The 27,851-nt window shown below is 35.2% G+C and overlaps 2 protein-coding genes across 3 annotated transcripts; both read right to left on the bottom strand.

Annotated features, from left to right (window-relative positions):
- Nucleotides 1-287: 287 nt before the first annotated feature.
- On the bottom strand, nucleotides 288-16,161 carry LOC115443205 (zinc finger protein 879). 2 transcript variants are annotated; one of them, XM_030168525.2, is made up of 12 exons: nucleotides 15,900-16,161; nucleotides 13,886-14,017; nucleotides 9,397-10,128; nucleotides 8,800-8,927; nucleotides 8,231-8,305; nucleotides 7,639-7,774; nucleotides 6,887-7,014; nucleotides 6,089-6,179; nucleotides 4,339-4,461; nucleotides 3,837-3,947; nucleotides 3,073-3,188; nucleotides 288-2,442 (listed from the first exon to the last, which is right to left on the bottom strand). In XM_030168525.2, the coding sequence occupies exons 1-12, from the start codon at nucleotides 16,005-16,007 to the stop codon at nucleotides 2,355-2,357; spliced, it is 1,968 nt and encodes a 655-aa protein (XP_030024385.2). In that variant the 5' UTR covers nucleotides 16,008-16,161; the 3' UTR covers nucleotides 288-2,354. The 2 variants fall into 2 exon arrangements, with proteins under 2 accessions (XP_030024385.2, XP_030024384.2); XM_030168524.2 differs by having other exon boundaries at nucleotides 288-2,448; nucleotides 15,900-16,158.
- Nucleotides 16,162-16,571: 410 nt separating this feature from the next.
- Nucleotides 16,572-25,801, bottom strand: LOC115443193 (zinc finger protein 85). Its single transcript, XM_030168505.2, has 12 exons — nucleotides 25,583-25,801; nucleotides 25,262-25,393; nucleotides 23,394-24,116; nucleotides 23,021-23,148; nucleotides 22,539-22,613; nucleotides 21,634-21,766; nucleotides 20,639-20,760; nucleotides 20,256-20,349; nucleotides 18,958-19,080; nucleotides 17,710-17,820; nucleotides 17,081-17,196; nucleotides 16,572-16,713 (listed from the first exon to the last, which is right to left on the bottom strand). The coding sequence occupies exons 1-12, from the start codon at nucleotides 25,688-25,690 to the stop codon at nucleotides 16,614-16,616; spliced, it is 1,965 nt and encodes a 654-aa protein (XP_030024365.2). The 5' UTR covers nucleotides 25,691-25,801; the 3' UTR covers nucleotides 16,572-16,613.
- Nucleotides 25,802-27,851: the final 2,050 nt, after the last annotated feature.

Below are 27,851 nucleotides of genomic sequence, written 5' to 3'. Positions count from 1 at the left end.
TCTAGGTTCCAGTTTAAGGGGCATCACATGGCTTAGGAGGGCACTATACACTTTAGAAAGTAGTCACATGCCTCAGAGGGACGCCATAGGCTTTAGAGGATGTTCATCATCGAGAGAGGATACCAATCCGTCCCTATATAACAAGTGTACTTGAAAGGAGTCCAAAGAAATATTTCATTCAGGACGGCGAAAAAAATCACTTGGGGCGTCCAGCAATGAGAAAGCCTAACACTATAGCAGTCAGAATTAGAGTCCCAATTTCGTAAAGGTTCAAATAAAAGTCTCAGTGTATAGAAAATTGTATTTACTACAACCTACACGTACACAAGACATCACTAATCCACGCAAATGTTATAAGCGTCACTTTGCAAAAATTTCAAAAAATTTAAACAATGTTTTAACAAATACAGTTCAAGTTGGTTTGGAATGCACATGTTACTAACAAGGATATGTGTAACTTATCACTATTACAATAATGTCGGAAATAGGATGTGGCGGTACAATATGCTATGCAATATAATTGTAATATCGCATAGCATCACACTAGATGGCGATAGACGATACTGGCTTGCGGTTGCAGAATTTACGCGACGCGCTGCATATATACCACCTCCGAATTAGAACCATCGGAGGGGCCGCTACAGGTCGGGCGCAACATCTGCCTGGCTGGAAATCTTCCCCTTCCATAGAGAAACGCAACCATCTATTCCTTTATTACCACGGTGTTTTACCTTAACGCCGCTATAAGGAAAATTAAATCTCTCCAGACGGGATGGATTACGAGATCTGCTATCTAAAGTTAATTTATTTTCACAAATAATTTTACACAATGTGCCAGATTTAATAAATGCGTAGACGCATAACTTTTATCAGTAACATGTGTATTCCTGTCCCAAGTATGCGGCATAAACAACAACATGATGGTTTGTTTCGTTTAATATTGACCATCACGTGTTTATTAGGCCACATATTAGATTATTGTTATGAGGTACCGAATTAATTGGGAAAGTATATTGTGGAAGCCGTTTCTTTTTTGTTGTTTCCGTCGCAGAAACATATGACGATGATGTCAAATTTAATGTCACTTGTCAGGTTACTTGCATTTGACATAAAATACCGCCGTTTTTAATAAATTATCTCCGTTTTAAATCATGGCGAAAATGGACCAATCAGAACAACGTTTTTATGACGTGCTTACAAAGGATTAATATTTATTGGTTTATTCTCGGGATCGGATTAACTAATAAAATAGTGATAGTTTATTGAGAACGGCCGATAGGTTTATTCTGTATTTTAGATTTGTTGGAAGCGGCCAGCATTCCGGCATCTTTATTAAGTCCATCTTGATCTCGAAATATTCTCAAAAAATGTCTTTGTAGAAAGCGTCAAAACTAATGAAATGCCGATATCAACCACCTTAAAATATCCCAAAAAAAACGCGACTTGTAACTCGACGTCGTTTAATTTCGACGTTTGTGATTGGTCGAGAGATCGATGCCTCAGTCACGTGTTAGTCTCTCAACCAATCACAATAAAACGACACGGAGTCGTGTCGTGTATTTTATTGCACATTCTAAGCAAATTACCCCTTTTGTATACATAATACTCTGGACACTGGAAAAGGGAAATTCGGTGCACATTTGCTAGTGGTGGGGTATTTGTATCCACCCGGATAGTGACCACCGTACATAAGGAGTAAAACCCGCCATACTGGCCCACATAAGTGTGTCGCGTTCCAGGACCAGCCTGTGTATATCCTGGGCCCTTATTCTGTATGATAGTGTAAACGCGTAACGCGGCCGTGTCATGTTATCTTCGAGAAATGTGCGTGGAATGGTATTCTGTAAGCCAAATTTCTATAGTCCTAAACATGATGCGCTGTGTTAAGTGCTTGTTACGCACTGTCAAAATAACGTGCGGGATAGAGAATAAGGCCCCTGTTGTAAATAGACCGGCATAGTTGACTGGCAAGGGGTAAATATTTTTTGTCAGTTAACATTTTATTTGGACCCTACTGCACTAATCAGATGCAATGGGCTCACTTTACTTTGCCTGTATTAAAAACGTTCCTTTTTCCAAGACTTTTTGACTATCGGAGGATTACAATTAACGATTTACCAAGCCTGTATAAGAAAAGGTCTTATATCCATTTTTTTTTAAACATTATCGGAGGATTACATTTAATGATCCCAACCTTTAACAGAATATTCCCATCAATATTAGTAATACTTTATAAGCACGTCAAACGTATTCTGATTGGTGTATATTTAATATCGATAAACTTTGAGAACTTCTTTATCACTAAGGTAGTTATAAATTATTTTGTACAGCTGCGTTCGTAGTTTAAATTTAATTTAGCGCCATCTATCGAGCGTGAGTGATTCCGACTCGCCCTCCGTCCTGAAGTCCTCGGCCAGCGTCACCTCGTCCGTCTTTTTTCTTCTGTTTCTGTAAGAAGGCGGTACTAATAATATTCGTTCAGAACTTATGTATTCAATATACCTTTTATAACTTAAACTGTTGCATTCCAAATTAAATTTTGATTAATTAAAAAAGCAAGCAATCACGATTGTTGATATTGAAGCATTAAACATGTTACGGGATTCTTCGTCTTACGATTTCATGAAAGTATAAGGAATAGACTGCGAAGGAAGGGTAGAATGAATAACCATTGTCTATTGGACGGATTTGGATGAAATTTGTCACATACGTGGTTTGGATAAACACGTAGCTGTAAGTGGCATTTTGCAATAATAATACATTGAAAATTTACACCAATATTAATATATACAGACTGCCTAGTAGTTGTACTGCATGCGCGGACAGCGCTTTGAGGTCCTGGGTTCGAATCCCGGGTCGGGCAAATTGAAATTGAAATTTTTCTGCTGAGTATCAGCCCGGAGTCTGGAATTAGTCCCCGATATGGCGATAGGCTCGTCCCCTATTACATCATGGGACGAAACACATTTGGCGAGAAGTGGGTGCCTTCGTTGCGCTTCTGCTTTCCCCCCTCGGCGATAATTGCGTGATAATATGAAATATACTATTATTTCATATGATATTACACAGTACCGTTTAGGATAAGGCTGTTTGAGATGGAAGGTCCTGTAGTGCAGCTTCACGCTGTTGCTCTGCGTGAACCGCTTGTCACATAGCGAACACGCGAACGGCTTCTCTCCCGTGTGCGTCTGCAAGTATACATATCGATGGTTGAATAGGTAATTGACCTAAGCGACATTTCTTAACGAAAATTTTAAATAGGTTAACCCATTTGCCATCGGAATGATTGGAATGTTAGCCGGCTAACATGACAGCTACATGACATTACGCGCGTCACGGGAATATAACCTTATTATTTATTACATAACTGTCATGTAGCTGTAATGTTAGCCGGCTAACATGTCAAGCATAAAAAACATAATAAAAATTATGATATTAAATATGTATGAAACTTAGTGTCGCAAAAAAATGTCGCTTAAGTCAATTTCGTTGTCGCTTAGCCTTTCATCCGTCGATATATATTTTTATTTCTCTATTAGAGTAACAAAGACCCGTGGTGTTTATAAATACTATAACTTATTACTATAATAAAACTTGCAAAAATTAATATCGCGAGCAATTTTTATCAAATAAACAATCATGGCAATGTGACTTATGCAATTATTTAAGTTTGCAGGACTTGCAACACATTGCATGTCTGTAGAACTATCGGAATATTGCCGCTAGTGTAAACTCAACTGGTAGTTATAGCGTAATATATTGTTGTAAGAACAGATTAATCTAAACTAAGCTTTATATTAGATAACAATAAAGGCTACAGTAGCATCGCAACATACCAATTGGTGTCGGTTCATACTGCTCTTGGAGTTGAACTGCACGCCGCACGTGTTGCACGTGAAGAGGCGTTCGCGCGTGTGCGTGTTTAGATGATGCGCCACGCTTACTGCCTGAGGAACGGTCAGAATCATAATCAATAATGATAGTAATAATCATAATCATGACTAATACTTATAGTCATAATCATGACTAATAATTACAGTCATAATCATGACTAATAATTATAGTCATAATCATGACTAATAATTATAGTCATAATCAATAGCTATAGTCATAATCATGATCAATAATTAGATTAATTGTTTCATAGGGAATATAATTGAGATAAATGACCGATATATTTTCATAAACAAGGATTTTAGAATTTAAATATATTACATTAGCATTAGTAAATTGCAAATCTAAAGTCACAAAGTAGTGCATTGGTATGCGTTACATCTTCCAGTGCTGCCATTACTCAAACAGTGTGGCAAAGGTTTTTATTAAAATAGAAACACTTACAGCCAAGGACATTCCACAGATCTCACAGATATGCCTCTCCTCGTTTGGGAAGAACGGCGTCCGGGGATGTTCAGCGTGGTGGTGCTTCATACACGCCGACTGTGTTGGGAATATTTTACCACACTGGGAAACAGATGTAAATGTATATTGTGATTGGGAGATACTTGTCATTTATCTATTTATTTATTTAAGGACCTCCAACAAAGGATAAATATAATAAAACAATGGCGTAGCATTTTTACAATTAACAATGTGACGTGCTTCTTCAATTATAGGAGACCACTAAATTAATATTTGTTATATGACCTATTTACTTTAGGATTGTGTATTATGAGATCTATGACTCGATTCCTGAACTGGGAAAAACATTCTTAGAAAAAAAAAACTTGGATTGAATCTTGTATTAAGATACCTTTTAAAGAGTAAGAAAATATACTTTATTAATAACTAGCTTCCGCTCGCAGCTTCCCCCGCGTGGATTTCGGACTTCAAAAATGGAGCCGGTCGCGAACGTTCGAGAATGTTCGTTTTACGAAGCTACTCGCTCGGTGATTCGCTAGCCTCTAGGTGCCAAGCAAGCCGCCTGCCTGTGCGTTCACGACCTTATATATATATAAAAATAATCCTTATAGCATGATTCAGTATTCACGCATGATGGCTTATTATTAGCGTATTTCATGTATAACTTTGGTGTTTCTATACCGATTTCTATGATTTTTTTTTATGGAATATTTAATAATGTTAACTTTTATAATTAGGGATGACTGAGAGTGTTATAATCGTAAGAGTAGACAAATATAATGAGAATGCTTCGAACTGCTAAGCTATCGGGAGTTACACGTGTTATTGTGAGTCAACCATAAAAGATAGACATATGCTGTCGTGGGATATTTTTTACATAATTTTAAGGAGAACATTTCCGTCATACATGATTTCTGTGTAGCTTTAACCATTAAGGTTGCACACGCGACGGAAGCTTAAAAAATGGAGTAACTTCTCCCGTTTTCCCAACATTTCCCTTCACTGCTCTGCTCCTATTAATTGTAGCGTGATGAAAAGTATACTATAACCAGCACAGGAGTATGACAAATAATTGTACCAAGTTTCGTTAAAATCCGTCGAGTAGTTTTTGTTTCTATAACGGTTATACAGACAGACAGACAGACAGACAGACAGACAGACAGACAGACAAAAATTTTACTAATTGCATTTTTGGCATCAGTATCGATCCCTAATCACTCCCTGATAGTTATTTTGGAAATATATTTCATGTACAGAATTGACCTCTCTACAGATTTATTATAAGTATAGATTATTATGTGTCACGCTGATCACTCCTCTATCCCCGAAGGGATAAGCAGAGGTGCAACTAGGGCGCTCACTTTTTTCCTGTGCGTTCCTTCCCGTGATGAGATAGGGAACGAGAGATGATTTATTTCAATATGTTCGTTTTTAAGATTTCTATCCAAACATATATAGATATTTTAGTTCGTATCATTGTCAAATTAAAAACAGTGTTTTTGACAAAAACTTTTTGAGGAATAATGTAATCTATACATATTAAAACAAAGTCCCCTTTTCTGCCTATCTGTATTTTATTGATTTTCTCAAAATCTACTGAACGGATTTTTATGAAATTTGGTATGGAGATAGTTTAAGACCCTGGGAAGGTTATAGGCTTTCTATCCCAGGAAACTAATTCACGCGAGCAAAGCCCCGAGCAAAAGTTAATATGATATAAAATACTCACGTAGCTACAGGTGGTCGGTTTCCGCGGAGTCCTCATGCCTTTCTTCCTCACTTTGGGACACGCCGGCGCAGGAGTGTCTTCAGCTAGGTCCCTGAATAATATATCTATCAAATACGCTTAAAAATATCCATGGGTTATATCAATAGTATACTATAACTACCAGATCTATAATATATACTGCTCACTGCTGGGCATGGGCCTCCTTTACTACTGAGAGGGTTAAGGCCTTATTCCAGACTGGTCTATTGAGGATAGGCAATGACTTGACATAAAAAAAAAACAATAAAAAAGCCCACAATAAAAAAAAAATACGGCATTAATCACTGCCAGTAAAGCCAAAAAGATCAAATTATAATTCAATTTGTTTTACATGCTTACAGTTGAGGCTATATTGATTGATTAATTATAACCATTATTGCGTAGTTAAGCGTTCGGATATTATTTTTGAATCGGCCGTTAGCCTATGCTGAGGGTAGCTCGCCATCAATGGCGGTCCTACACGATGAGAAACCCGAGACAAAAGTAAAAAAAAAAAACTATGCGAGGCTTTAGGCGGAGCATAAAAAGTTTCCTGGTTTGAACAGTTTCGTGGGTAAGACCGTAAAAAAAAGGTCGAATTCATAACCTTTTCTTTTTTGAAATCGGTTAAAAAGTTCCGCGCGAGAACCTTTGTAATAGCTCGGTTCGCCTTCCTTAAGGCCCCCTTTGCTTGCCATAAGTGTTTACACGCTTGTGGAAGATGACTTCTGCAAGTTTTCTTGTTTGCTAATGTAAACGCAGCTATATAGTTTTACTTACTCGACGCCTTTAGAGTGCATGGCGGAGTGGAACAGATGTTCCTCATAAGCGTGTCGCGTCTCGAACTTTATGTTGCATCGCTCGCAGTACGTGTCGCTTGGAGCATCAGTTTTAGCGCCATCTTGTGTCTGTGGGGAAATATAGTGTCTAAGAGGGAAGTTTGTGCTCTTCGCCTAAAATTGTAGGGTCGGTTCATATCCCACAATCAACAAGTCAGGTGAACTGAGCGCACCCATACACTCAATCATCTCAACAAGTCAGGTGCGATGAGCGCACCCACACACTCAATCAAAAAGTCAGGTGCGTTGAGCGCACCCACACAATCAATCAACAAGTCAGGTGCGATGAGCGCACCCACACACTCAATCAAAAAGTCAGGTGCGTTGAGCGCACCCACACAATCAATCAACAAGTCAGGTGCGATGAGCGCACCCACACACTCAATCAAAAAGTCAGGTGCGTTGAGCGCACCCACACAATCAATCAACAAGTCAGGTCCGATGAGCGCACCCACACACTCAATCAAAAAGTCAGGTGCGTTGAGCGCACCCACACAATCAATCAACAAGTCAGGTGCGATGAGCGCACCCACACACTCAATCAAAAAGTCAGGTGCGTTGAGCGCACCCACACAATCAATCAACAAGTCAGGTGCGATGAGCGCACCCACACACTCAATCAAAAAGTCAGGTGCGTTGAGCGCACCTACACACTCAATCAACAAGTCAGGTGCGTTGAGCGTACCCACTGACCTGTTCCGCCGCGCCCACATGCTTGACGAGTCGGTGCAGATGCAGGCCGGCGGCGCTGACGAACGACACGCCGCACGCGCGGCACACGTGCGCGCTGCGGTGCGTGCGCAGGTGCGTGTAGTACGTCGACAGGTGTCTATACGGAAAGTAGTATTATAAAATAACTAAATTAAATAAATTACATTTCAACATGTTTCCAAAGGACAAGACCACAGAAATAAGGCGATCAATGTTTTGGATAACACTCTTACAGTATCCTTGCAGATAAGGACCTTTATTCAGTACATCAAAGATTGGGCCACAGTGCAATACCCAGTGCCGGATTTATATTTTTTATGAGCGTAGGCCACTTTATTTCCGCCGCCCCATGTAGAATTTTCTAAAATACTTAATATTTTTCCATTTGTATTATGAAAGGCACTAAAGTTAAATAAACGAATGATTAATTATATCGAGTGAGCGTGCTCTAAAATCTGCCGCCCGTAGGCCGCGGCCTATACCGCCTATTTACAAATCCAGGACTGGTAATACCACGGAATAGTATAACTTTAACTATCTTGAAGCCGTTTACTACATTAAGAAACCTACTCACTTAAATTCCTCGCCACAGTGCTTGCATTTCCGTATGACGCCGTTGTGATAGTCTTCGTGGAAAACTGCTGAAGTTCTGAAACAATTTAACTCTTCAGAATCATAAAGGGATATGGAGTGGATATGATTGTAAATAAAAAATGTATAGCATTGTAACAGTCTCGCTTCTAGAATATCAATATGGTTGGACGAACTTAGACGCAACGTCGGTCACAGTGACGAACTATTAGGCTCCCGCTTAACTTTAATGTAGGTATGGGCTAAGTGGACTCCCAAAGGTCTTGTATCACTGATACGGTATGATGCCCCCCCCCCTCTCCCAAGGGCAATTTAGGTGCGCTTGGTCTCCACATCGAATGCACGCCCATGCACGGGGGACATTTGCTGCGGCCCGAGGCACACAGCTCAGTGTTTATACCTTTTGATAGGAAGGAAACTTTTGAAGCGAGGCAGGGCGTTTCAAATAGTGGAACCTAGCCTATTCTAGTACCCTTTTTGACTCATTTGGAAAAAACAGAAAAAAAACCTTCAATATTACAAGCCTGAGTTTATATTAAAAATAATACTCACTCCATCCTACAAACAAGGTTGCACCGCAGGCACTTGTATATCGTGTAGTGTCGCGGCATGTGTCTCGTCAAATAGCACTTCCATTTGAACCTCATGCGGCAGAAACGGCACTCGATTGGACCTAGAGTCTGAAATTAACAAATACTCCAATAAAAATAATGTTTGGTGGTAATCGCACATTACTTGAGCGCTAAATAAAAGTGGACGACATAGCTCTAGCATTCCAAAGGAGAAATAATATTACTATATTTTTTGTGTAAATTGCGCTTCAGATAGATTTTTGCAATTTTTTTTTTATATTTTGAATGACGAGACGAGCTTGCCGTTCCTCTGGTAAGCGATACGACCGCCCATAAACAGTAGAAACACCATCCAACACCTTGAGTTATAAAGTATTGCTTGGTATTCCGCTGCGCTCGCCATCCTGGGACATAAGATGATGTCTTATTATGTCCAGTAGTTACGCTGGCTACAACATGGCATGATTTTGAACAACATATTATACTGTCTGTACTTACATAAAAATCTTTTTTTTTATTAGAATGTACGCTATGTAGCTAGTTCAAATTGAAGAATTTTGAAAATCACTAGCCTCACCTCTACATGCCTCAACTTGATGTGCCTATCCAGCATATCCTGCTGCGAGAATCCTTTAAAACAATCCGTACACTTGTACGGAGCCTTGAGGTACTTGCGGTCCTCACCGCGCGCCTTAAACTCCCTCTCAGCCTCCTCTTCATTCAAATATATCTTCAACCAGTTATTCGAATCCAGAAATTTCCCTTTCCGTGACTCCAAACGGAATTTATTTGTGTTTTCTTCACTCTCTCTGTTTTTCTTTTTCTTCTCTTTCTTTTTGACCTTTTTCTTATTTAAAAGGATGTTATTATTAGACTTCTTATCAACATTCTCTTTCCTTAAATCTATGAGAGCTTTTTCATCATCCGATGACATTCCATCATAATCTATTTTGGTTTCTATTACCTTTTTGTCATCGTCTTTCTTACCTAGATTTATTAGTAATGTCTCATCATCGGATGACAATTTATCATCAGGTACCTTCACATCATCAGTAAATACGTTTTCTATATTAGCTACCTTGGTTTCAATAGTTTCTTTATCATCGTAATCGTCTCTAAACGAACATTCGCTTTGTAAATCTATCTCTACATTCTCTATAGGTGGTAATTCTATTTGTTGTATTTTAACTCTAGGCTTTTGTTTGTGTTTGTAGATGTGCGTTTTCACTCTTTTGCTTATGGTTATTACGTCTAGAGACGTCAGACTGTGACTTTGTCTGTCTATTGTTTTAAGAGATTCGTAAGTTATCTGCAAAGTAAATTGGTTCTTAAAGGCATAGGCAATTGGGTATTTGACAAATTTTCGTAAAGTACTTTAAAATGTTCTAGAGTCACTAAAGATATGCTTGACAATTGTTTTTTTAATATTTAGAGCCATTTTAATAGCTAAAAGACAGTTTTAATAATTACATTTTGTGTTTCCCGCTGAAACGCTAAGTCACGTGACAAATAAAGGGCGTGACGTCATGATGTAATAGTCTTAAGGCGATACCTCAAGGTCCATTTTCATACATTTTGTTTCACCTTTAATCTGGGTAACTAAACAAGTATTGGCAAGTAAAGAATTTAAATTCACGTCTAGTTAGTGATTAGTTCTCGCAGTTGAAAGAAAAACGTAAAAATAATTAATAATCATGGATATTTCGGCCTTTAAAATTTAATATGACGAAATTTTAAAGGCCGAAATATCCATGATTATTAATTATTTTTACGTTTTTCTTTACCCAGATTAAAGGTGAAACAAAATGTATGAAAATGGACCTTGAGGTATCGCCTTAATGTAAACAATACGTGAGATTCGTTTATTATTCAAGATTATAAAAAGGCCAATACAATAAAATACCTTATAAGTAGCACACCTGATGGTATAATTAACTACATTTCTCCTGGTGATGGTGGCAGGATTAGCGATGTATGTTTGGTTGAAAATTGCAACTTTTTAGATCATTGGGAACCTGGTGCGATTATACTAGCTGATAGAGGATTCAAGCATATTGAGCAACTGTTATTACAAAAGGGATGCAGTTTAGTGGGACCGCCAAGTGTATCAGTTAAGTCTAATTAAACCAAAGTTGAAGCTCCAAAAACTAAGGAGATAGCAAGTTTACTGATACACATTGAAAGAGTCATCCGACGTCTAAGGGAGTTCTCAATGTTTTTTATAATAAGTTTGTAATTTGTAACCATTGAAATTGTAAACAAATTCGGTTATTTACAATAAAAAATATTATTATTATTAATGTTAAAACCGCATTCAGTTGTCAATACAAATTTAATTAAGTTTTTGGACGATTGCATTGTTATTGCATGTGCCTTAATTAATTTACTAGGCTCCTTAATTAAAAACATTTGACGAATAAAAACAAAATTTAGAATATAATGTTTTATTTTCCTATATTAAGTTATAAAAATAAGTTTTTACAATAGATTGTAAACATTATTCTTCCAAAACTTTACAACTTTAGATAAAATATCATTTACTTTGATCTCATCATACTCTATTGGTATTACATGGACTTTATTATTTTTTTCAAATTCCCAATCTGCCACACAAAATAAACCTTTTGTTAAATTACTCACATACATTTGCAAAAGAACTTAGACTGCAAACTTTTCTGTGATTGTGTTGTTACATATATAGTATATAAAACTTTTTTGGCTTGTTGGACATTTAATTTCAATAACTGTGTCACCCTTTAAAATACCATCTGGCGATGCAGCTACCATTGGGAATTTTTGGCTAATAATAAAACCACATTCTGCAATCTTGTCATATTTTTTTTCCAACTCCTTTCTTACTACTTCTTCCAATGATTTTCCTCTTTTCATGGTTGGAGTATCTGGTACTTTAGCTCCCATTATTAAGGCAACCAAGGATCCAACAGTTATTTTGCATCGTGAAACATCAAATGCTTTTGATGCTTTTATTCCTGAAAAGAAAATTCATTTTATTTTAAATGTTAAACTAGTGACTGCCTGGTGGCCACATATACATTTATATCCCCACTAGGATGCCCTGTAGAATGGGTGCCCAACACATATGAATGTAAACACAAACATCAAAGACTAGTAAAGCTACAAGACTAATTTACATTTTGAGATTGCATCTCACATGGAAACATATAATTCCAATATATATTAATCTAAGACAGCATTTTCCAACCTTTCTTAGCTGTGGACCACTAAATGAGCAAAGATGATCACCACAGACCTCCTTAAATCACAATAAAATGCTTCTCTTAAGCACAACCTGAAACTTCATATAGCTTTAACATTGAAATCAGCCGACTCTAGATATGTCCACAGACCCCAAGTTGGGAATTTTGCTCTAGAACATTGATTTTAAATATCTTATTAGTTCAATACTTACAGTATCAAATCACATTTAAAAGGCAACATCACATTTAAAATGCAATCAAATACCTATAAATAAATAATACCTTAACTCATGCCATGCTTGAATTTCGTGTTGTGCTCGAGTCAGACTTTCCACAAAATTTATATTTTCTTGTGTAAAAACACCATTAATTTTGGCTAAAAACGTTTCACAGTCACTTCCTTTCTTATGCTTGATGCTCTAATAATGCATCGAGAACTGAAGAATGTCGGGCACTTTGTAATCAGCTTGATGTTTTAGGATTTGAGTTAGCATATGAATTAGCATCATCACCATACAACTGTCTTGATGATCTGTAAAAATAGAAATAAAGCATCACAGATAGCCACAATACGAGAAACTTTTCTTTGAAAAGATTTTACACAAATAACAGGTACCTAACCAGAGTAAGATTCTTATAAGTTATGATTTTATTGGTAACGTAATAAATGTATTATTTGTATTTATAGTCTACAAAGTAAACATGTACCTATCATATGCATGACACAAAGGTTATATTATAGCAAAACAAAATAAGGCTAAGTACATAAATCAAACTGTAATCTATTGTGAATTGAACAAAATATCAGAAAAGGATAGTTTTGTACTTACAATGAAGTTTTCACGTTCCTCAATTCTGCAGAACAAAAGTCCGAGTTTGAGGCAAAGAAATTTGCGATCATAAAAGACACAATTTTTGGCAAATTTGCACTGGCCGCTTGAATAAAACCAATTTCCATGTTTGTTTTTCGGTGAAGTGCACTTTGGACACGAAATAATCAAATAAATATTAATGAAACCTGCGAAACGCGCCAAAATCTTTTTCGGAATTACAAGACCAATAGACAAGACATTACATATAATACATCGTGACGTCACGTTCTCTAGTCTTGCTCGCTTGAGACGTTTCTTGTAAATTATGCACAGATTCAAAAACTCTTATTTTTATTTAGGAAAATAAAATATTAAATAATTTTTATTTGTAATTTAAGTCAAATATTCTTAATTAACACCTTAAATTATATAATGTTCAATACCAAATTTATTTATTTCTTTACTATGTCAAATACCCAATTGTTAAAAATAATCGTACGCAATTATTGCTATTGGTCATACTGTTTGTACACACTTGAGATTTTATTTTTAATATCAGACCAAAGTCTTGTATACGATTATAGTTTAGTTAAAGCGAGTATTGCCTGTCACCGCCGGCGGTATTTCCCTCGACATTGCGCATGTCTGGATTTGGCAACTTTTTTGTTCTTTCAAAAATCGCACGTGCGTAAGATAAATTCTCCATGTCAATGAGGTTTAGATAAATAGTGTTTTGAGAATGGTTTATTACATAAAATATATCATGTCTCCAGGGTATGTTTTAATTACGAACAAAAAAAAAATTATCTACATTATATTTAATAAAATGCTACGACATTGCATTTATTATATGCTGTGCATCCTTCGTTGAAGGTCCTTAAATAAATAAATAAATATAGTTAATCTGATAAAATGAGCAACACCTAGTAAAATAATACCGATAGATAACACCTTAGCTGTGTCTCTGGTATTAATTAAGTCTATGGACAATGATGTTGGTTACATCAGGCTTCATTCTAAATAAAGAAATTCTTACCGCCCCTTTCCAAAGTATTTCGTTTAGCATCTTCTGACCGGTGAAGCATTTCTCCTTGAACTTATGGAACTTGTGAAGTAGTGTGGCACATTCGTAACAAAACCTTTTTGGAAGACTATCCTTTTCGCTTAACTGTAAAGGTTTAGTATAGTTAATAATATGGACACCTGAGGTGACAAGGCGTTGCACATGTTACCCCCTGTCCTGAACATCTATATATATAAAAAAGAATCCCTATTTCCCTTGGTCACGCCATCGCGCGTCAACGGCTGGACCGATTTCACTATTTTTTGTTGTTGTTGTGTTTGTTATTGTCAGAAGGTTCTTATGAAAGAAAAAAATCGAAAAATTGCGCGGAACATTAGAAAATTTAAGAAAACATAACGAAAATATTAATTTTATATAACTGTCAATTGTTTGAAATAACTGTCAGCAATTGACAGAATGCGCGCTGCAAATTCATAGTTAAGATGGGACAATGTCTATCGAGTCAACTAGTATTACAATAAATATAACTGAATGACAATGGGAACTATCAACCACAGAGGTTTTATTATGGTTTAACATATGCAAATAACCACGCGATTTTTATTTAAAAGAAAAATAAATCAACGCTTGAAAGGCAATTATATCTAAACGACAATGAATAAATTTTTCAGTAGAGTGCTTTTAAGTCTTGACTTTAAAATGAAAGTTCATAAGAATTCAACATTTTATTTTATGAAGATATAGTCTAGTGATATAAAAATTGTCGTAGAGCTACAAAAATTAGATCAGATGATGCAGAAAAAAAAATGGCAATTAAAAATATTTATATAATCATTATCAGTATATTTGTTGCTTAGATATGATTGTTATTCAAGCGTCGAAATAATTTAATGATAGTATGTAGTACCTATTTATGCAGATGCACCTCCCTAAACGTAATCTTGGTGGCACCCATGGTTAGTAATGTAGATAGTAAGAAGGTTCTTAAGTTAGTTGAGAAATATTGTATTTGTTTTCTATACTTATACTGGAGACTATAGTTGGACATGATTAATTTGATTAGGGATGATTTTTCATTCAAGATAAAATTTATTTGTCAAATAAAGTACAATAGAGATGAATTAAAAATGACAGTTGTAGGAATAAAATTGACATTAATTTGTGGATAAATTTTATCTGACAATTGAAAATAGACCATAAAGACATGGTTTGGTGAGGATTAATTTGTTTCTAAAATGATGGACTTCCCATTTATACTATAGGATAAATTATAGTTTGATAATAAAAAATATTTATTATTCAAGTAATATTAGCAATATTCAAGAGATTTTCAATTTCAGACAAATTACTTCAGGATTTAATTTGAGCTATATTTGACTGTACTCTGCTAGAAATTTTTAATACATTATACAGGGTAATTTTGATATTGCATTTTAAAATGGAACCACATACTAATCTTCATAAAAACATCATTTTCCAATAAGTTACCTGAACCATATAAGTAAAGTTCCAAATAAAATAAATAATAAAATTATTTTTAATTTTTCACACTCTAATGCCACTATTACTACTATAAGACAATTTGTCGCAGTGCTAATGTCACACTTTCAGTCCAAAATACTCACACTCACCATATTCTGATTAGAATACAAATTCAAATGAATAAAAAAATGTAAACCTAAATTTTTAGTGAAAATATTTGATATTCATGGATTTTTTTGGCACAATTTTATCAGAGATGAAAACCAGTATGTGGTTTTATTAACACAATATCAAAATGAACGTGCATAGTTATACCAATATTAATTACATAAAGTCCATTTGGCTGAGTTACAAAGATAAAAAAAGAAACGACAAACATAGCCGTTTACAGTGATGCTGTGAACAATTTAATATAAAGTAAACGCGTCAAGCTTTCATACTTATTCATGACATTCTAACATAAAAAGCCACTAATATATCAAAGAAATTCGCGGTCTGTACCACACTATAGCTTATAACAATTAATTTCAACAAAATAACTCACTTTCATAGACATAACTTGCTCGTAATAATTCTTCAGTTGATATTTATCGTATTTGTACATTTTGCCGCCCGTTCGCAAACATATTCGACATATTTTCAGATCGGACATCTTAGCATACTTATTCTACGTTAAATATATAATACTTGGAGGTAAAACTTGGCTTATTTTAGTAAAATTGTATAATAATTCAGTCAATAATCATTCGAGAGGTGTTGTCTTGTAATTTTGTATACATTTTATTGCTATGTTTGTATTGGGTCCCTTGGAATATTTACGTATCCCTCTCTTTTCTATAGTATTGGATAGAGATACCTATTGTAATTGCTATAAATATTGTACGCAATGTGCTAGGAATAAGAACATCACGTAAATGTCAATGTCAAGTTAGTTTTTTTGTACATGTTCCTAGTTGTGAGTAAAGGAATACTAAATCATACAGCCCTTTTGATTTAATTTCGTTTTGGTTTTACTTTTATATAGAGATAGATATAGCAACATTGTACAAAAATTTCCATATTGTTTACCGGGGTATGCGCATTATAAAGCTAATTTTAAAAAGCGTAACTGGATCGAAGTTATAATTTTATTGTATTAGGACATTAAATTTGTAATATATATTATAGTCCGTAGCTGCATAGGATTTATTAGGGGATATAATAATACAAAATAAAATATTTATTATTTTTTATTATTTACAACAAAAATAGCTACTTATTAACGCCATCTATCAGTCGTAATATTGTCATCTGATTCGAGCCCAATTCGATACTCGGACAAAGGAATTTCTTCAGGATGCAACTTTTTTCTTCTATTTCTGTAAACAAATAATTATTAACTGTAATATAAAAAAAAAACATAAAACTAATTTCTATTATATTAACATTGGTCTAATGAACTATTATATTTTTAAATGTTTACACTGAAATCTGCTATATACCCGGCCCTTTGTAAAAACTATGTTTTCACTATCACTAGCAAGTTCTCGCAGTGATATATTGCGTTTATAGAAGCGGCAATATTCCAATAATTCTAAACTTGCGAATCGCCGCAGCTCCTGCTAGCTCTAAATTTGTACAAGTCAGCTTGCCGTCATTGATTATATGGTAAGAATCATTCATGGAAGCCAACTTGTGTAGTTTTCTTACTCATCTTAACATTGCTTTCATGCTTAACGGCTTTACCTTTTCGGATACGGTTCCTTCAGATGAAAGGTTCGGAAGTGGAGTTGCATGCTGCATTTCTGTTTGAATCTCTTCTCGCATAGACTACACGGGTAAGGTTTTTCATCGCTGTGGGTCTGAAAATAAAATGACATTTTATGAAGACAAACTTTTTGTGGAATATTTTACAAGTTTCAAAATAATATTCTGGTGGTAGGATATATTTTATATCCTTCTGGATAGCATTAGCGTTACACAAGGTGTTAAAACTCGCCATAGTGGTCCACGTAAGTGTGTCGCGTTCTGGGATCAGCCTGTGTATATCCGGTTCCAACAGGCCAGCATAATTGTGTCAACTGTCGCGAGCTAATCATCTCTTGTCAGTCGAGACTCTATTAGACCCCACTCCAATTACCATCAGGTGCAGCGGAGAAACTTCAACATGTCCGTAAAAAGATCTGAAGATAACCAGAACACCGGCTATAGTAAGACTATAAACCATTTTAGTTATCTATCCAAGAAAATACATCTGTGAGATATTTATCCAAGATATTTTTTCAATTGTTTGGCCTTACGGAACCAATAATACTACTACTAATGTACTAATGTAATGTGTGATAATAATAACAATGACTTTGTGTGACACTCACCAACTGATGCCGTGTGAGGCTGCCCTTGGAGTAGACCTGCAGGCCGCACACGGAGCAGGTGAATTTCTTCTGCCGCGTGTGCGTGTTCAGATGGGACGCCACACTCACCGGCTGAAAACACAGCGTATCATTATAACAAAAAAGAAAAAGTATAAACATAGCGCTGTCTGGGTACAGCCTCGTGCTTTTGCCCAAAGCGTTTTTAAACTGTGAACAGTGTTGGTTACATGTTTATTAATGCAGTACATGTGTCATTTTACCCTTTTTTTTTTGTTTGATTTACTCCTTAAGGAGAAGGCAAAGGTTATTTTACCCTTTACTTATTTAATGTGTAACTGTTTTCTGTTCCTTTTGAATAAAAAAAAAAAAAAAGTGTGTATCCGACCGGCGCGTGCGACGGTTGTGCGTGTGTGTGGTAATGGCGAAGGGTCCATATAACTCTATTCCTGTCGGCTAGAATCTGATTGACATCAGAACGATTTGCAGACGGTATTTATGCATATAGTACGTATATGTTGTGTCGGGTTCTCTTTCAGAAAATTTCACCTCACCACTGGTGTGTGGGGCTCTCAGTCTGCATCACGCCGTCACACGCGACACACGTTCTCGCTCTCATGTACCAAATGTTTTTTTGTACAATGCCATTATATTTCGTTTTCAAGAAAGCCCCCTTTAATTTTTGTAGTTCCCTTATCACTAAATAGTATAAAACAAAGTCGCTTTCTCTGTCCCTATGTCCCTTTGTATGCTTAAATCTTTAAAACTACGCAACGGATTTTGATGTGTTTTTTTTTAATAGATAGAGTGATTCAAGAGGAAGGTTTATATGTATAATTACATCCATTAAATAGTGGAGAAATACTGTTATTTTGTTATGTTATACCCGTGCGAAGCCAGAGCGGGCAGCTATGTTTTTATGTACAATGTTCACAGATTTTCTGTAGTGTATTTAGTATCAGCATTGCACCCGTGCGAAGCCGGGGCGGGTCGCTAGTAGTTAATAAATTAGTGGCCGGTGGTAGGATATTTCTATCCGTTCGGACAGCGACCACAGTACACAAGATATTAAACCCGCCATAGTGGCTCGTGCCAATCGCGTTCCGGAACCAGCCTGTGTATATCCGGTTCCAACAGGCCGGCATAATTGTGTCGACTGCCAAGGAGTAATCGTCGTCAGTAGACTATTTTTTCAATAAAGTTACTTATTTTATTATCTTCTACGGTTTGTTGGTTGTAATGAAATCTCACCGCAAGAGATATCCCGCAAATTTCACAAATATGCCGCTCGTTGGGTAGAATGATGGGAACTCGGGGATGCGCCGCTAGATGGTGCTTTATGAAGTCCTTCTGTGTCGGGAAGTGTTCGCCGCACTGGAACAATGTAGGTATTTTTTAAATTTACGCGAATGTTAGACATTTAAATAAAACTATTTTCCGGATATTTTCGCGGTTTTTATATGATTTTCTCTCCACGTTTCGAAGGCTTGGGAGACTTTGTGCTCACGACGCGGACTGAGGTGTTGGTCTTTTGAAAAGAAAATCATAAAAAACCGCGAAAATATCCGGAAAATTGTTTTATTTCAATTATTGAATAAAGATAAATTTGAAGGTTGGATAATGTCTTTGTAAACGTATTTTATATAAATAGTCTATTTAAAGGTGTCTTCGTAAACATATATTGTTTCGTTTGATATCCGCCGAGTAGCGTTGTTGTCTTCCGTGTGTCAAAATATGTATTGAACAGTTCGTTTAACGTAACAACTAATAAATATATATTCAAGAAATCTTACTCAATTTTATTAAAATATAGTCATAACCCAACATCAATGTAGGTATTTGATAAAATTATTATAGTGGAAAGCCATGAAAATAGGCTAAGCGGCTCGGGCGTAGGGAGTGCGAGGCTATCCGCACTGCTCCGTGTCAGGCATCCTTCCTCTTCCCCCGTATATCTGTCTCGCTCACTCATCGCTAACATAAAACCTTAAGGGCAGCTATTTCGTGGCTTGACCTTAAGTGTGTTGCAGTCTAGGATCAGTATGTCGCTGGCTCACTATTAGAAAGGTCTATGTTATATATTTTAATGTACAAATTGAATTATATATATCACAAGATTCTATGTCTTTCTCAGTGCAAATTTCCAATAATCCTGAAAGTTAAATATAGGGGGGGCCATGATCTTTATTAATGTTTTTTATTTTTTAGTTTTACCAACAATAAAATGTCATTTTTACTGAATTTATAGTGAACCAGGGATGTATATATTCAGTTTCAAACAAGCCGGCATAATTGTGTCGACTGTCGAGGGTAACCAACTCATAGTCAACACTTCCTGGACTTCGTATAATTAGGTAGGCCATTAGGTGTAATATATAATTTTTTGTCTTATTTGTTTTTTTTTAACGTTATTTGCAAACTCGTTAATATTGATTTAATTGAAAGTATGTGTAAAATACGTACACATAAAAATATTTTCAGTTTTTAACAATTAGTTTTTTTGTTATTTAAGACGAGAAAAACTTGCAACACTATCTGATCGTACTTACTTTATTACAAGTCGTCGGTTTACGATAATTTCTTTTGAAAAATTTCTTCCTTCGCTTTGGATTTGACGGTGCGGGCAATTCTCCGGCCAGGTCCCTTGAAAAAATACCTTATTATCATTTACAGAAGATCAATTTTCGCCATATTCATTTGGTAATTTAGGATTTTACAAAAATAATATTATATTACTATTAAACTTTTAATAACATACATATATGCAAGGAGATCGAACTAAACGCATAAAAAACGCCATCTACCAAACATTAAAATTACAAGACTTAAAAATAGTAGCTACAAAATAAAATTTTCTATATAATATTACAATATTCAAAAAAGAACGTCCTGTAGATGAGGCAGTTTTACACACCCTGTATACTATACTCACTCGACTCCGTCCGTATGTCTCGCAGAATGTATCAAATGCTCTTGATACGCCTTGCCAGTTTCGAACTTCACATCACAGCGTCCACAATACGTGTTTATCTGATCGCTTTCTTTAACCGGTTCCTGTAAATTAAAATTTTAAATAAGCTGGTGGTAGGATATATTATATCCGCCCGGATAGCGACCACCGTACACAACGAGTTAAAATCCGCCATAGTGGCCCATGTGTGTCGCGTTCCGGGATCGGCCTGTGTATATCCGGTTCCAAAAGGCCGGCATAACTGTGTCGACTGCTGAGGAGTAATCATCTCTCGTCAGTCAACATTTTATTGGACCCCATTCCACTTATCATCAGCATAATGGACACGCTGCACCTGATGGTGAGTGGAGTGGTCCAGATGATTATCTCCTGCCAGTCAACACAATGCATTAGCAAATGTGGAGCTTATGGAGTTTCCATGTTCTCATCAACTTCAAGTGTAATAAAAGTCTTGTCTTCCATATAATGTTTACAGGTCGAATCTCAGTCACAGACAAGAAGGTTCAATTTCATCAAGTCAAAACGTCGTAATATGTAAAACGTCATATGCCACGCGTGGTTCGCACCTAACTCTCGAGTCTACGCTGAGCCAATGTGTGCGCTGCTTAGGCTTAGGCACCTAATTTAAATGGGTGATCGCCACACAAACAAGAAACTACATGAAGCGTCAATAAAGGCGTTGGTCAACCTCAGACTGATTTATTTTAAATTTACTTACTACTACCCACCGTACCCTTGAAGCATCTGAATGTTTGCCGGCAAACATGACAGCTATATGACATTACGCACCTTATTATGTAGTATATAAGGTTATATTCCCGTCACACACAAATGTCATGTAGCTGTCATATTTGCCGGCTAACATTCAGATGCCGCCCGTTTGTCACACTACATATGTTACACACAATGGGATTATGCACGAAATCAGTGTGTAAGAAAGAGACGCATATACTCACAGGGTCCCGTTCGAAATGTTTCAACAGCTTGTGCCGATGCAGCCCCGCCGCGCTCACGAACGACGCGCCGCACAGCGCGCACACGAACTCGCTCCGGTGCGTGCGCAGGTGCGTGTAGTACGTCGAGCTGTGTCTGGAACAGGATGACGTCAACAATGTAGGTAAGATGTTGGAGATGTAAATAAGTGTTTGTAGCTAAGGGTTTGAGAAAACGACGATAGCCTAGTTGGTTGTGGAACGGACTGCCGAGACGAATGTCCGCAGGTTCAAAACCCAAGGACACATATGGAATTTTTCTAAAATTATGTGTGTATTTGTGAATTATCGCTTGCTTTAACAATGAAGGAAAACATCGTGAGGACTCTTGCATACCTGAGGAGTTCTCTATCATAAATTTCGAGGTCGTGTGAGGTCTACCAATCCGCACTAGGCCAGCGTGGTGGACTAAGGCCTAATCCCTCTCAGTAGAGGAGGCCCGTGCCCAACAGTGGGACGGTATATAATGCAGGGCTGATATTATTTATTATTATTAGCTAAGGGACTGTGCGAGGGCTCTTATGTAAGTGTGAGGCCCCTGGTATAGTGTGATGATTCGCGACCTTGACTGCCCCATCTCTTCTTTAAATCGTTATTGTATAGTAGACAGTTAGTTGTCGAACCCAGTTAGAAGTTGTATAGTTGAGTTCGCTCCCCAGCTTAAAACTTACAATAGCAACTATATACAATCAGGTCCAAACTAATGTATAATTGATTTTACAACTTTAATTTTTTTTGGAAATATTTTTAACCGATTTCAAAAAAAGGAGGTTCTCAATTCGGCTGTATTTTTTGTTTATGCTTTGTTCTGTTGTAATTTTTCAAGATATATATTAATAAAGTTTCTAAGTTCCAACTTATTTACTTACTTGAATTCCTCGCCGCAATGCTCGCATTTTCTTATGACTCCGTTGTGATACTCTTCGTGAAAAAGAGCTGTAGTTCTGAAAGAAGTCGGGAATTTTGTATTTTTATATATATATTTTTATTGTTTTGAATGACGAGACCAGCTTGCCATTCGCCTGATGGTAAGCTATACGACCGCCCATAAACAGTAGAAACATCCAACACCTTGAATTACTAAGTATTGTTTTGTATTCCACTGCGCTCGCCATTCTGAGACATGAGATGCTAAGACTTATTATGTCCAGTAGTTACACTGGCTACAATGTTCTTCAAACCGGAACACAACAGTGACTAAACACTGCTGCTGGGCCGCAGAAATAGACATTGTGGTAGTACCTACTCATGCGGACTCTCACATATGAGAGACCTACCACCTTTATTTAGTAACGCAATTTCAAAACGGCCCTGTACTTATATGCTCTACCATCTTATTAATAAAACTCACTCTCTAGAGCACACAAGATCGCACCGCAGGCATTTATACTTGGTGTAGTGTTGTCTCATATGCCTGCGCAGGAAGCAGACCCATTTGAAACGCATCCCACAGTACCGACACGATATCTCCCCGGCAGACTGAAATAAATTTGGAATCAATATTACTGAAACATATTTTTTTCAACGTAATGTGAAAATTATGGATTTTTTTTAGTTGTATAAAAGTGTTTTTTATTTTGGAATAATAATACCATGAAGACCATATTCTATTTTTATGTTTGTAATTAGTTTAAAAAAAAACTTGTCTTTCTTTAGTTTTTAGGAAAAAATATTTGTATCTTTTCAAGGGGTAAATAAAAGTTTCTCTGCTAAAACTATTTTACCTTATTATGTCTCAACTTCATATGTCTATTTAACATTTCCTCTTTCGAAAACCCTTTGAAACATAGCACGCACTTGTACGCCATCTTTAAGTACTTAGGATCCACTGAACGCGCCTTAAATTCTTTCTCTGCTTCTTCCTCAGTTAAAGTAAATTTCTCCCAGTTATTAGAATCGAGAAACTTCTCTCTTTTATTCTGAATTTTAAATTTATTCGGATTTGATTCTTCATTTAAATGTTTTACGCTTTTCCTTTTTTTCCTGATTTTTCTTTTTTTATCTTTTTGTGTGTTCTTTTTACTAACTTTGCTTTCTTTAAAGTCATATAACTTAATTAAGGGTATATTTTCTTCATCTATTTTGTTTAATTCTTTGGGTTCTGCGAATATCTTTTCATCAATTTTGATATCATTTTGGATATCTTGTTCATTGCTTTTAATTTCTGTATTGATCTTTTGATCAACTATATCTATTTGTTTATCTTCTTTCTTTGCAGTATCATTGTCTGATTCATAACTATAATAATCATTTTTAAAAGAATCAGTATCTGAATTTAAGTCTTTATTAGCCATTTCAATATCAAGCATTGATTTTCTATGTTTAAGTATGCAATGATGATCTTTAATGATGCATGTTTTAATTTTATTGTTAGTTACCATGATACCCAGTGATGATTGCAAATTTTGTGTTTCTCTATCAATATTTTTTATGTTTTCATAAGTCAGCTGAAATATAGTAAAGGTTAAAATAAGTAGAAGTTAACATATTTGTCTAAACTTAATTTTTTTTTTTTTATTGTTTAGTGTATACCTTGCACACTTTATGATTGATTTTGCCAATGTCCAGTAATATTTAGTAATATAAAATATTTTAAACAATTTATATAAAACAATGTGCAATGTACAACTAAGTAAATTTTAGAATAAATGAGAATCAATGACATTTTTCTGATTCAGTCCGAGCTTGCCATTGATCTTTTGCATAGGGAATGGCATGACAAAAGCTTTGCCATTAGATGGCACCATGTGAACTCTACTCTATAGTCCGTTCAGAAAGAACTGTTGTGGGATTTGAAGTTGTTACTATGCTTAAATACTTTTTTTGTTTAGTTTCGGTATGTTCCTAAACAAAAATCCCTTAAAGCAACATGCAAGATCGTTTATAACAAAGCAACACGACATGAGAAATAAGTTTAACATTTACCACATGGCGTGGAAGGGTTGCTATATAAAAATCGTAAAATTAGTTCACTGTTCGGCCACGACGGTTCTCTTTCTGAACAGACTATATCAATACTTGACATTGTCATAATTTATAGAAGAGCACTGAAAATAACATTGAAATTGTTGATAATGTAGTTTTATATAAAATTATCATAGTCTGCAACTGCAACATGATTTTTTTCTGAGATAAATATTTATACTTCAGGAAAAAAAAAACAGTTGAGTAGTTTCTCATCTCAACTTATAAGCTTTATATTAGTATAGATACTATTGCCATTACTAATGCGATGTGATCAGCGACAAAAAACAATAAGTAAATTTAAAAAAAAAATCTAAAAATATAGTATAAAAATGTCTCAAAACACATGCATAAAAATAAATATGTTTTGTAGTTAATATTCAATATAAACTAAACTTTAATTTCATTTTTAGTGCTATATATTTTTATCCTATAGTTTGCTTCAATAACATCCAAAAAAACAGGCCATCATCTAAAGAATAATATATTCTGTCCATGCCTACAATAATGGAGCAGAACACATATTTTACGTTTGTCAAATAAAAAACATAAACAAAAAATATTTAGAATTGAGAAATTCCTTTTTTCAAGTTGGTTAATAAAATAAAATGTATCTATTATTACTTACATCTTTATTTTTTATTATATCTCTAAGGACTTTCTGCCCAGTAAGACATTTTTCTTTAAACTTGTGGAATTTGTACAACATTGCAGCACATTCATAGCAAAAATATTTAGGTAATCGGTCTTGCGTTGTTATCTGAAATAAGATATTGTTACAATATTTAAAAGAGACTTGTAGTAAAATATCAGTAAAATTTTAAATATTTAGTGTATTCGTCGCCTTAAATAGAATATAATTTTCTTTTAAATGATTATATTTACTTGTTTTAGCATTATTAAGAACCTATACGTAGAATAGAAACATTTTTTTACACCAAATACATACTTTAGTTAGAAGTATTTGTTCGTAACAATATTTTAGCTCAAATTCGTTACATCTGTACATTTTTATATTCATACTGAGGCATATCCTACAAACTTTTATTTCCGACATATTCAGTATTTTATATTAAAACTTTTAATACATTATTTTTATAATAACCGAATTAAAACATGAAATAAACACAGTAATCGAAGTTTCAGTTTGGGAGCTGTCATTTGTCAATGCCAAACTATGACATTATTGTTACGTTTTGTCAATGACTAAATATAAAGTTTATCATTGCGTTTTGTTCATAGGAATGATTCACAAGTCTCAAAATTCATTTCCTTTGAAAATACTCAAGTTGAGAAACATTGTGCCCTCTTATTTTTATGAGAAAAAATTGAAAATATATTTTTAAACCGAGTCCTGATAAGACATAATTATTATGATTTGTATAAAGCTGCAACAAAAAAAAATCGCATAGAGACATGCCGTAACACCGTAGTTACGTTAATACAATAATTATAATAATTATACATGGCCAATTATTATACAAAAGATTTACTTGAATCGGACATTTAAATACAAATTCAATTTATAATAATATGATGTTTACTTCTGTTATGTGTTACCCAGAAGGAAGGTAGTGCTGGTATGTTATTACCCATCAGTGATTCCCTAACCCTATTCCGTTCCTTTAAAACCGGTAGTGCGTCCGTAATCCTTTTGGAATATGGATAGTCACGGGCGGTCGAGATCACAAAATATACTTAATCAGAACATTTCGAATTTTGAAATAAAAGAAACTATAATTACTACATAATACAAAATAGATGAATATATAAAACTACTTTTTGTTTCTAATTTCCTAATACAGTCAGATAATTTTGCATTATACAGCAAGAATTATATACACACGGAATATTTTTCAAAGCTACTCACGCGGCACCGCAATTTGAAATATGGGCCCTAAAGGAAAATATATTTCCTCATAACTTTACCAGTTCAAACTTTTTTACATGTATGATAAATTGAAGATCCGTGGATATCGTAGGAATAAATAGTTCATTTTTATTATAATATACTAGGTGTTGTTAGATAAAAGCTTCGGTTCGTTCTTTCCTTGGATAACAATATCATTTAATATGATAATTCAAGACATAGTCTATCTGCATAGCATCTTATCTATAACCATCTATCAAAACATTATTTGTTCTAGTTCCTGGGTTCCTAACCTGGGGTTTAAATAATTATCCCTGAGTAAATCAACTATTTCATGGGGGTAATAAAGAACCTAATTATTGGATCACATAATAAAAAAAAGTAACAGAGCTGACGTAGTAAGCAGTTTCCGAATTTAGGTATTTCTAAGCAGCAGTCTCATGTCTAAAAACATATCATCTTCACAAATTATAAAATTTATGCAGGTATTTACCTATTTACCTATAATAAATAATACATAGTAGATATTTTTATATGGGATATTTTACGCAATAAACCAAAAATCTCTTTGTTTTGCTGTTGGCACAATCAGCCAGTATGTACACAGGCGTAATAGTAAAGTTTCCTTTGCCCGGGAAAGAGCAAGTCAGCTCGAATTAGTGTTCGCTATACAGCAACTCATTGCGTTAATTAACTTTCCCGTTTTTCGTAGTTAGTTTGAAAGCTGATGATAGTTTCGATGTAATTTAGATCTATTAAGACAAAGCCTGTTTCGGAGGACGACATTGTCATGCTGATAATTGAAAAAAAAAACTATTTACGGGTTTTATCGCGAGTATTTACATTATTATTTTCTCCCGACGTTTCGAAGACTGCAGCCTTCATGGCCTTCAATCCGCTCCGTGATCTATCCCAAAAAAACTTTTCACCCGAGCGGAGGTGCAGGCAAAAGATAGTATTATATGAGAGTAGCTGATTCGACAGACGTTATCTTGTTTTAACTATGTATGCACGCGCGCATTCTGTCGATCGTTGACAGTTACTTATGTAAAATTAATATTGTCGTTAAGTTTTCTTAACTTTGCTAATTTTCCGCGCATTTTTTTGAATTTTTTTCTTTCATGAGAACCTTCTCCTGAATATAACAAACACAAAAAAAAATAGTGAAATCGGTCTAGCCGTTCATGCGTGATGACGTGACCAAAGGAAATAGGGATTCATTTGTATATATATAAAGATGAACTTACTGAAAGAATGTCGTTTTTAACAAATAAATAAAAATATATCTAGTGCCAGTGTGAACCTATGAGGTCCTGGGCTAGAATCCCTGGTCCGTCAACTCTGGGTT

The sequence above is a fragment of the Manduca sexta genome, chromosome 4, assembly GCF_014839805.1.
Source record: "Manduca sexta isolate Smith_Timp_Sample1 chromosome 4, JHU_Msex_v1.0, whole genome shotgun sequence".
Classification (NCBI taxonomy): domain Eukaryota; kingdom Metazoa; phylum Arthropoda; class Insecta; order Lepidoptera; family Sphingidae; genus Manduca; species Manduca sexta.
The sequence above is the reverse complement of the archived record's forward strand: the minus strand, read 5'-3'. Positions and strand labels throughout refer to the sequence as shown.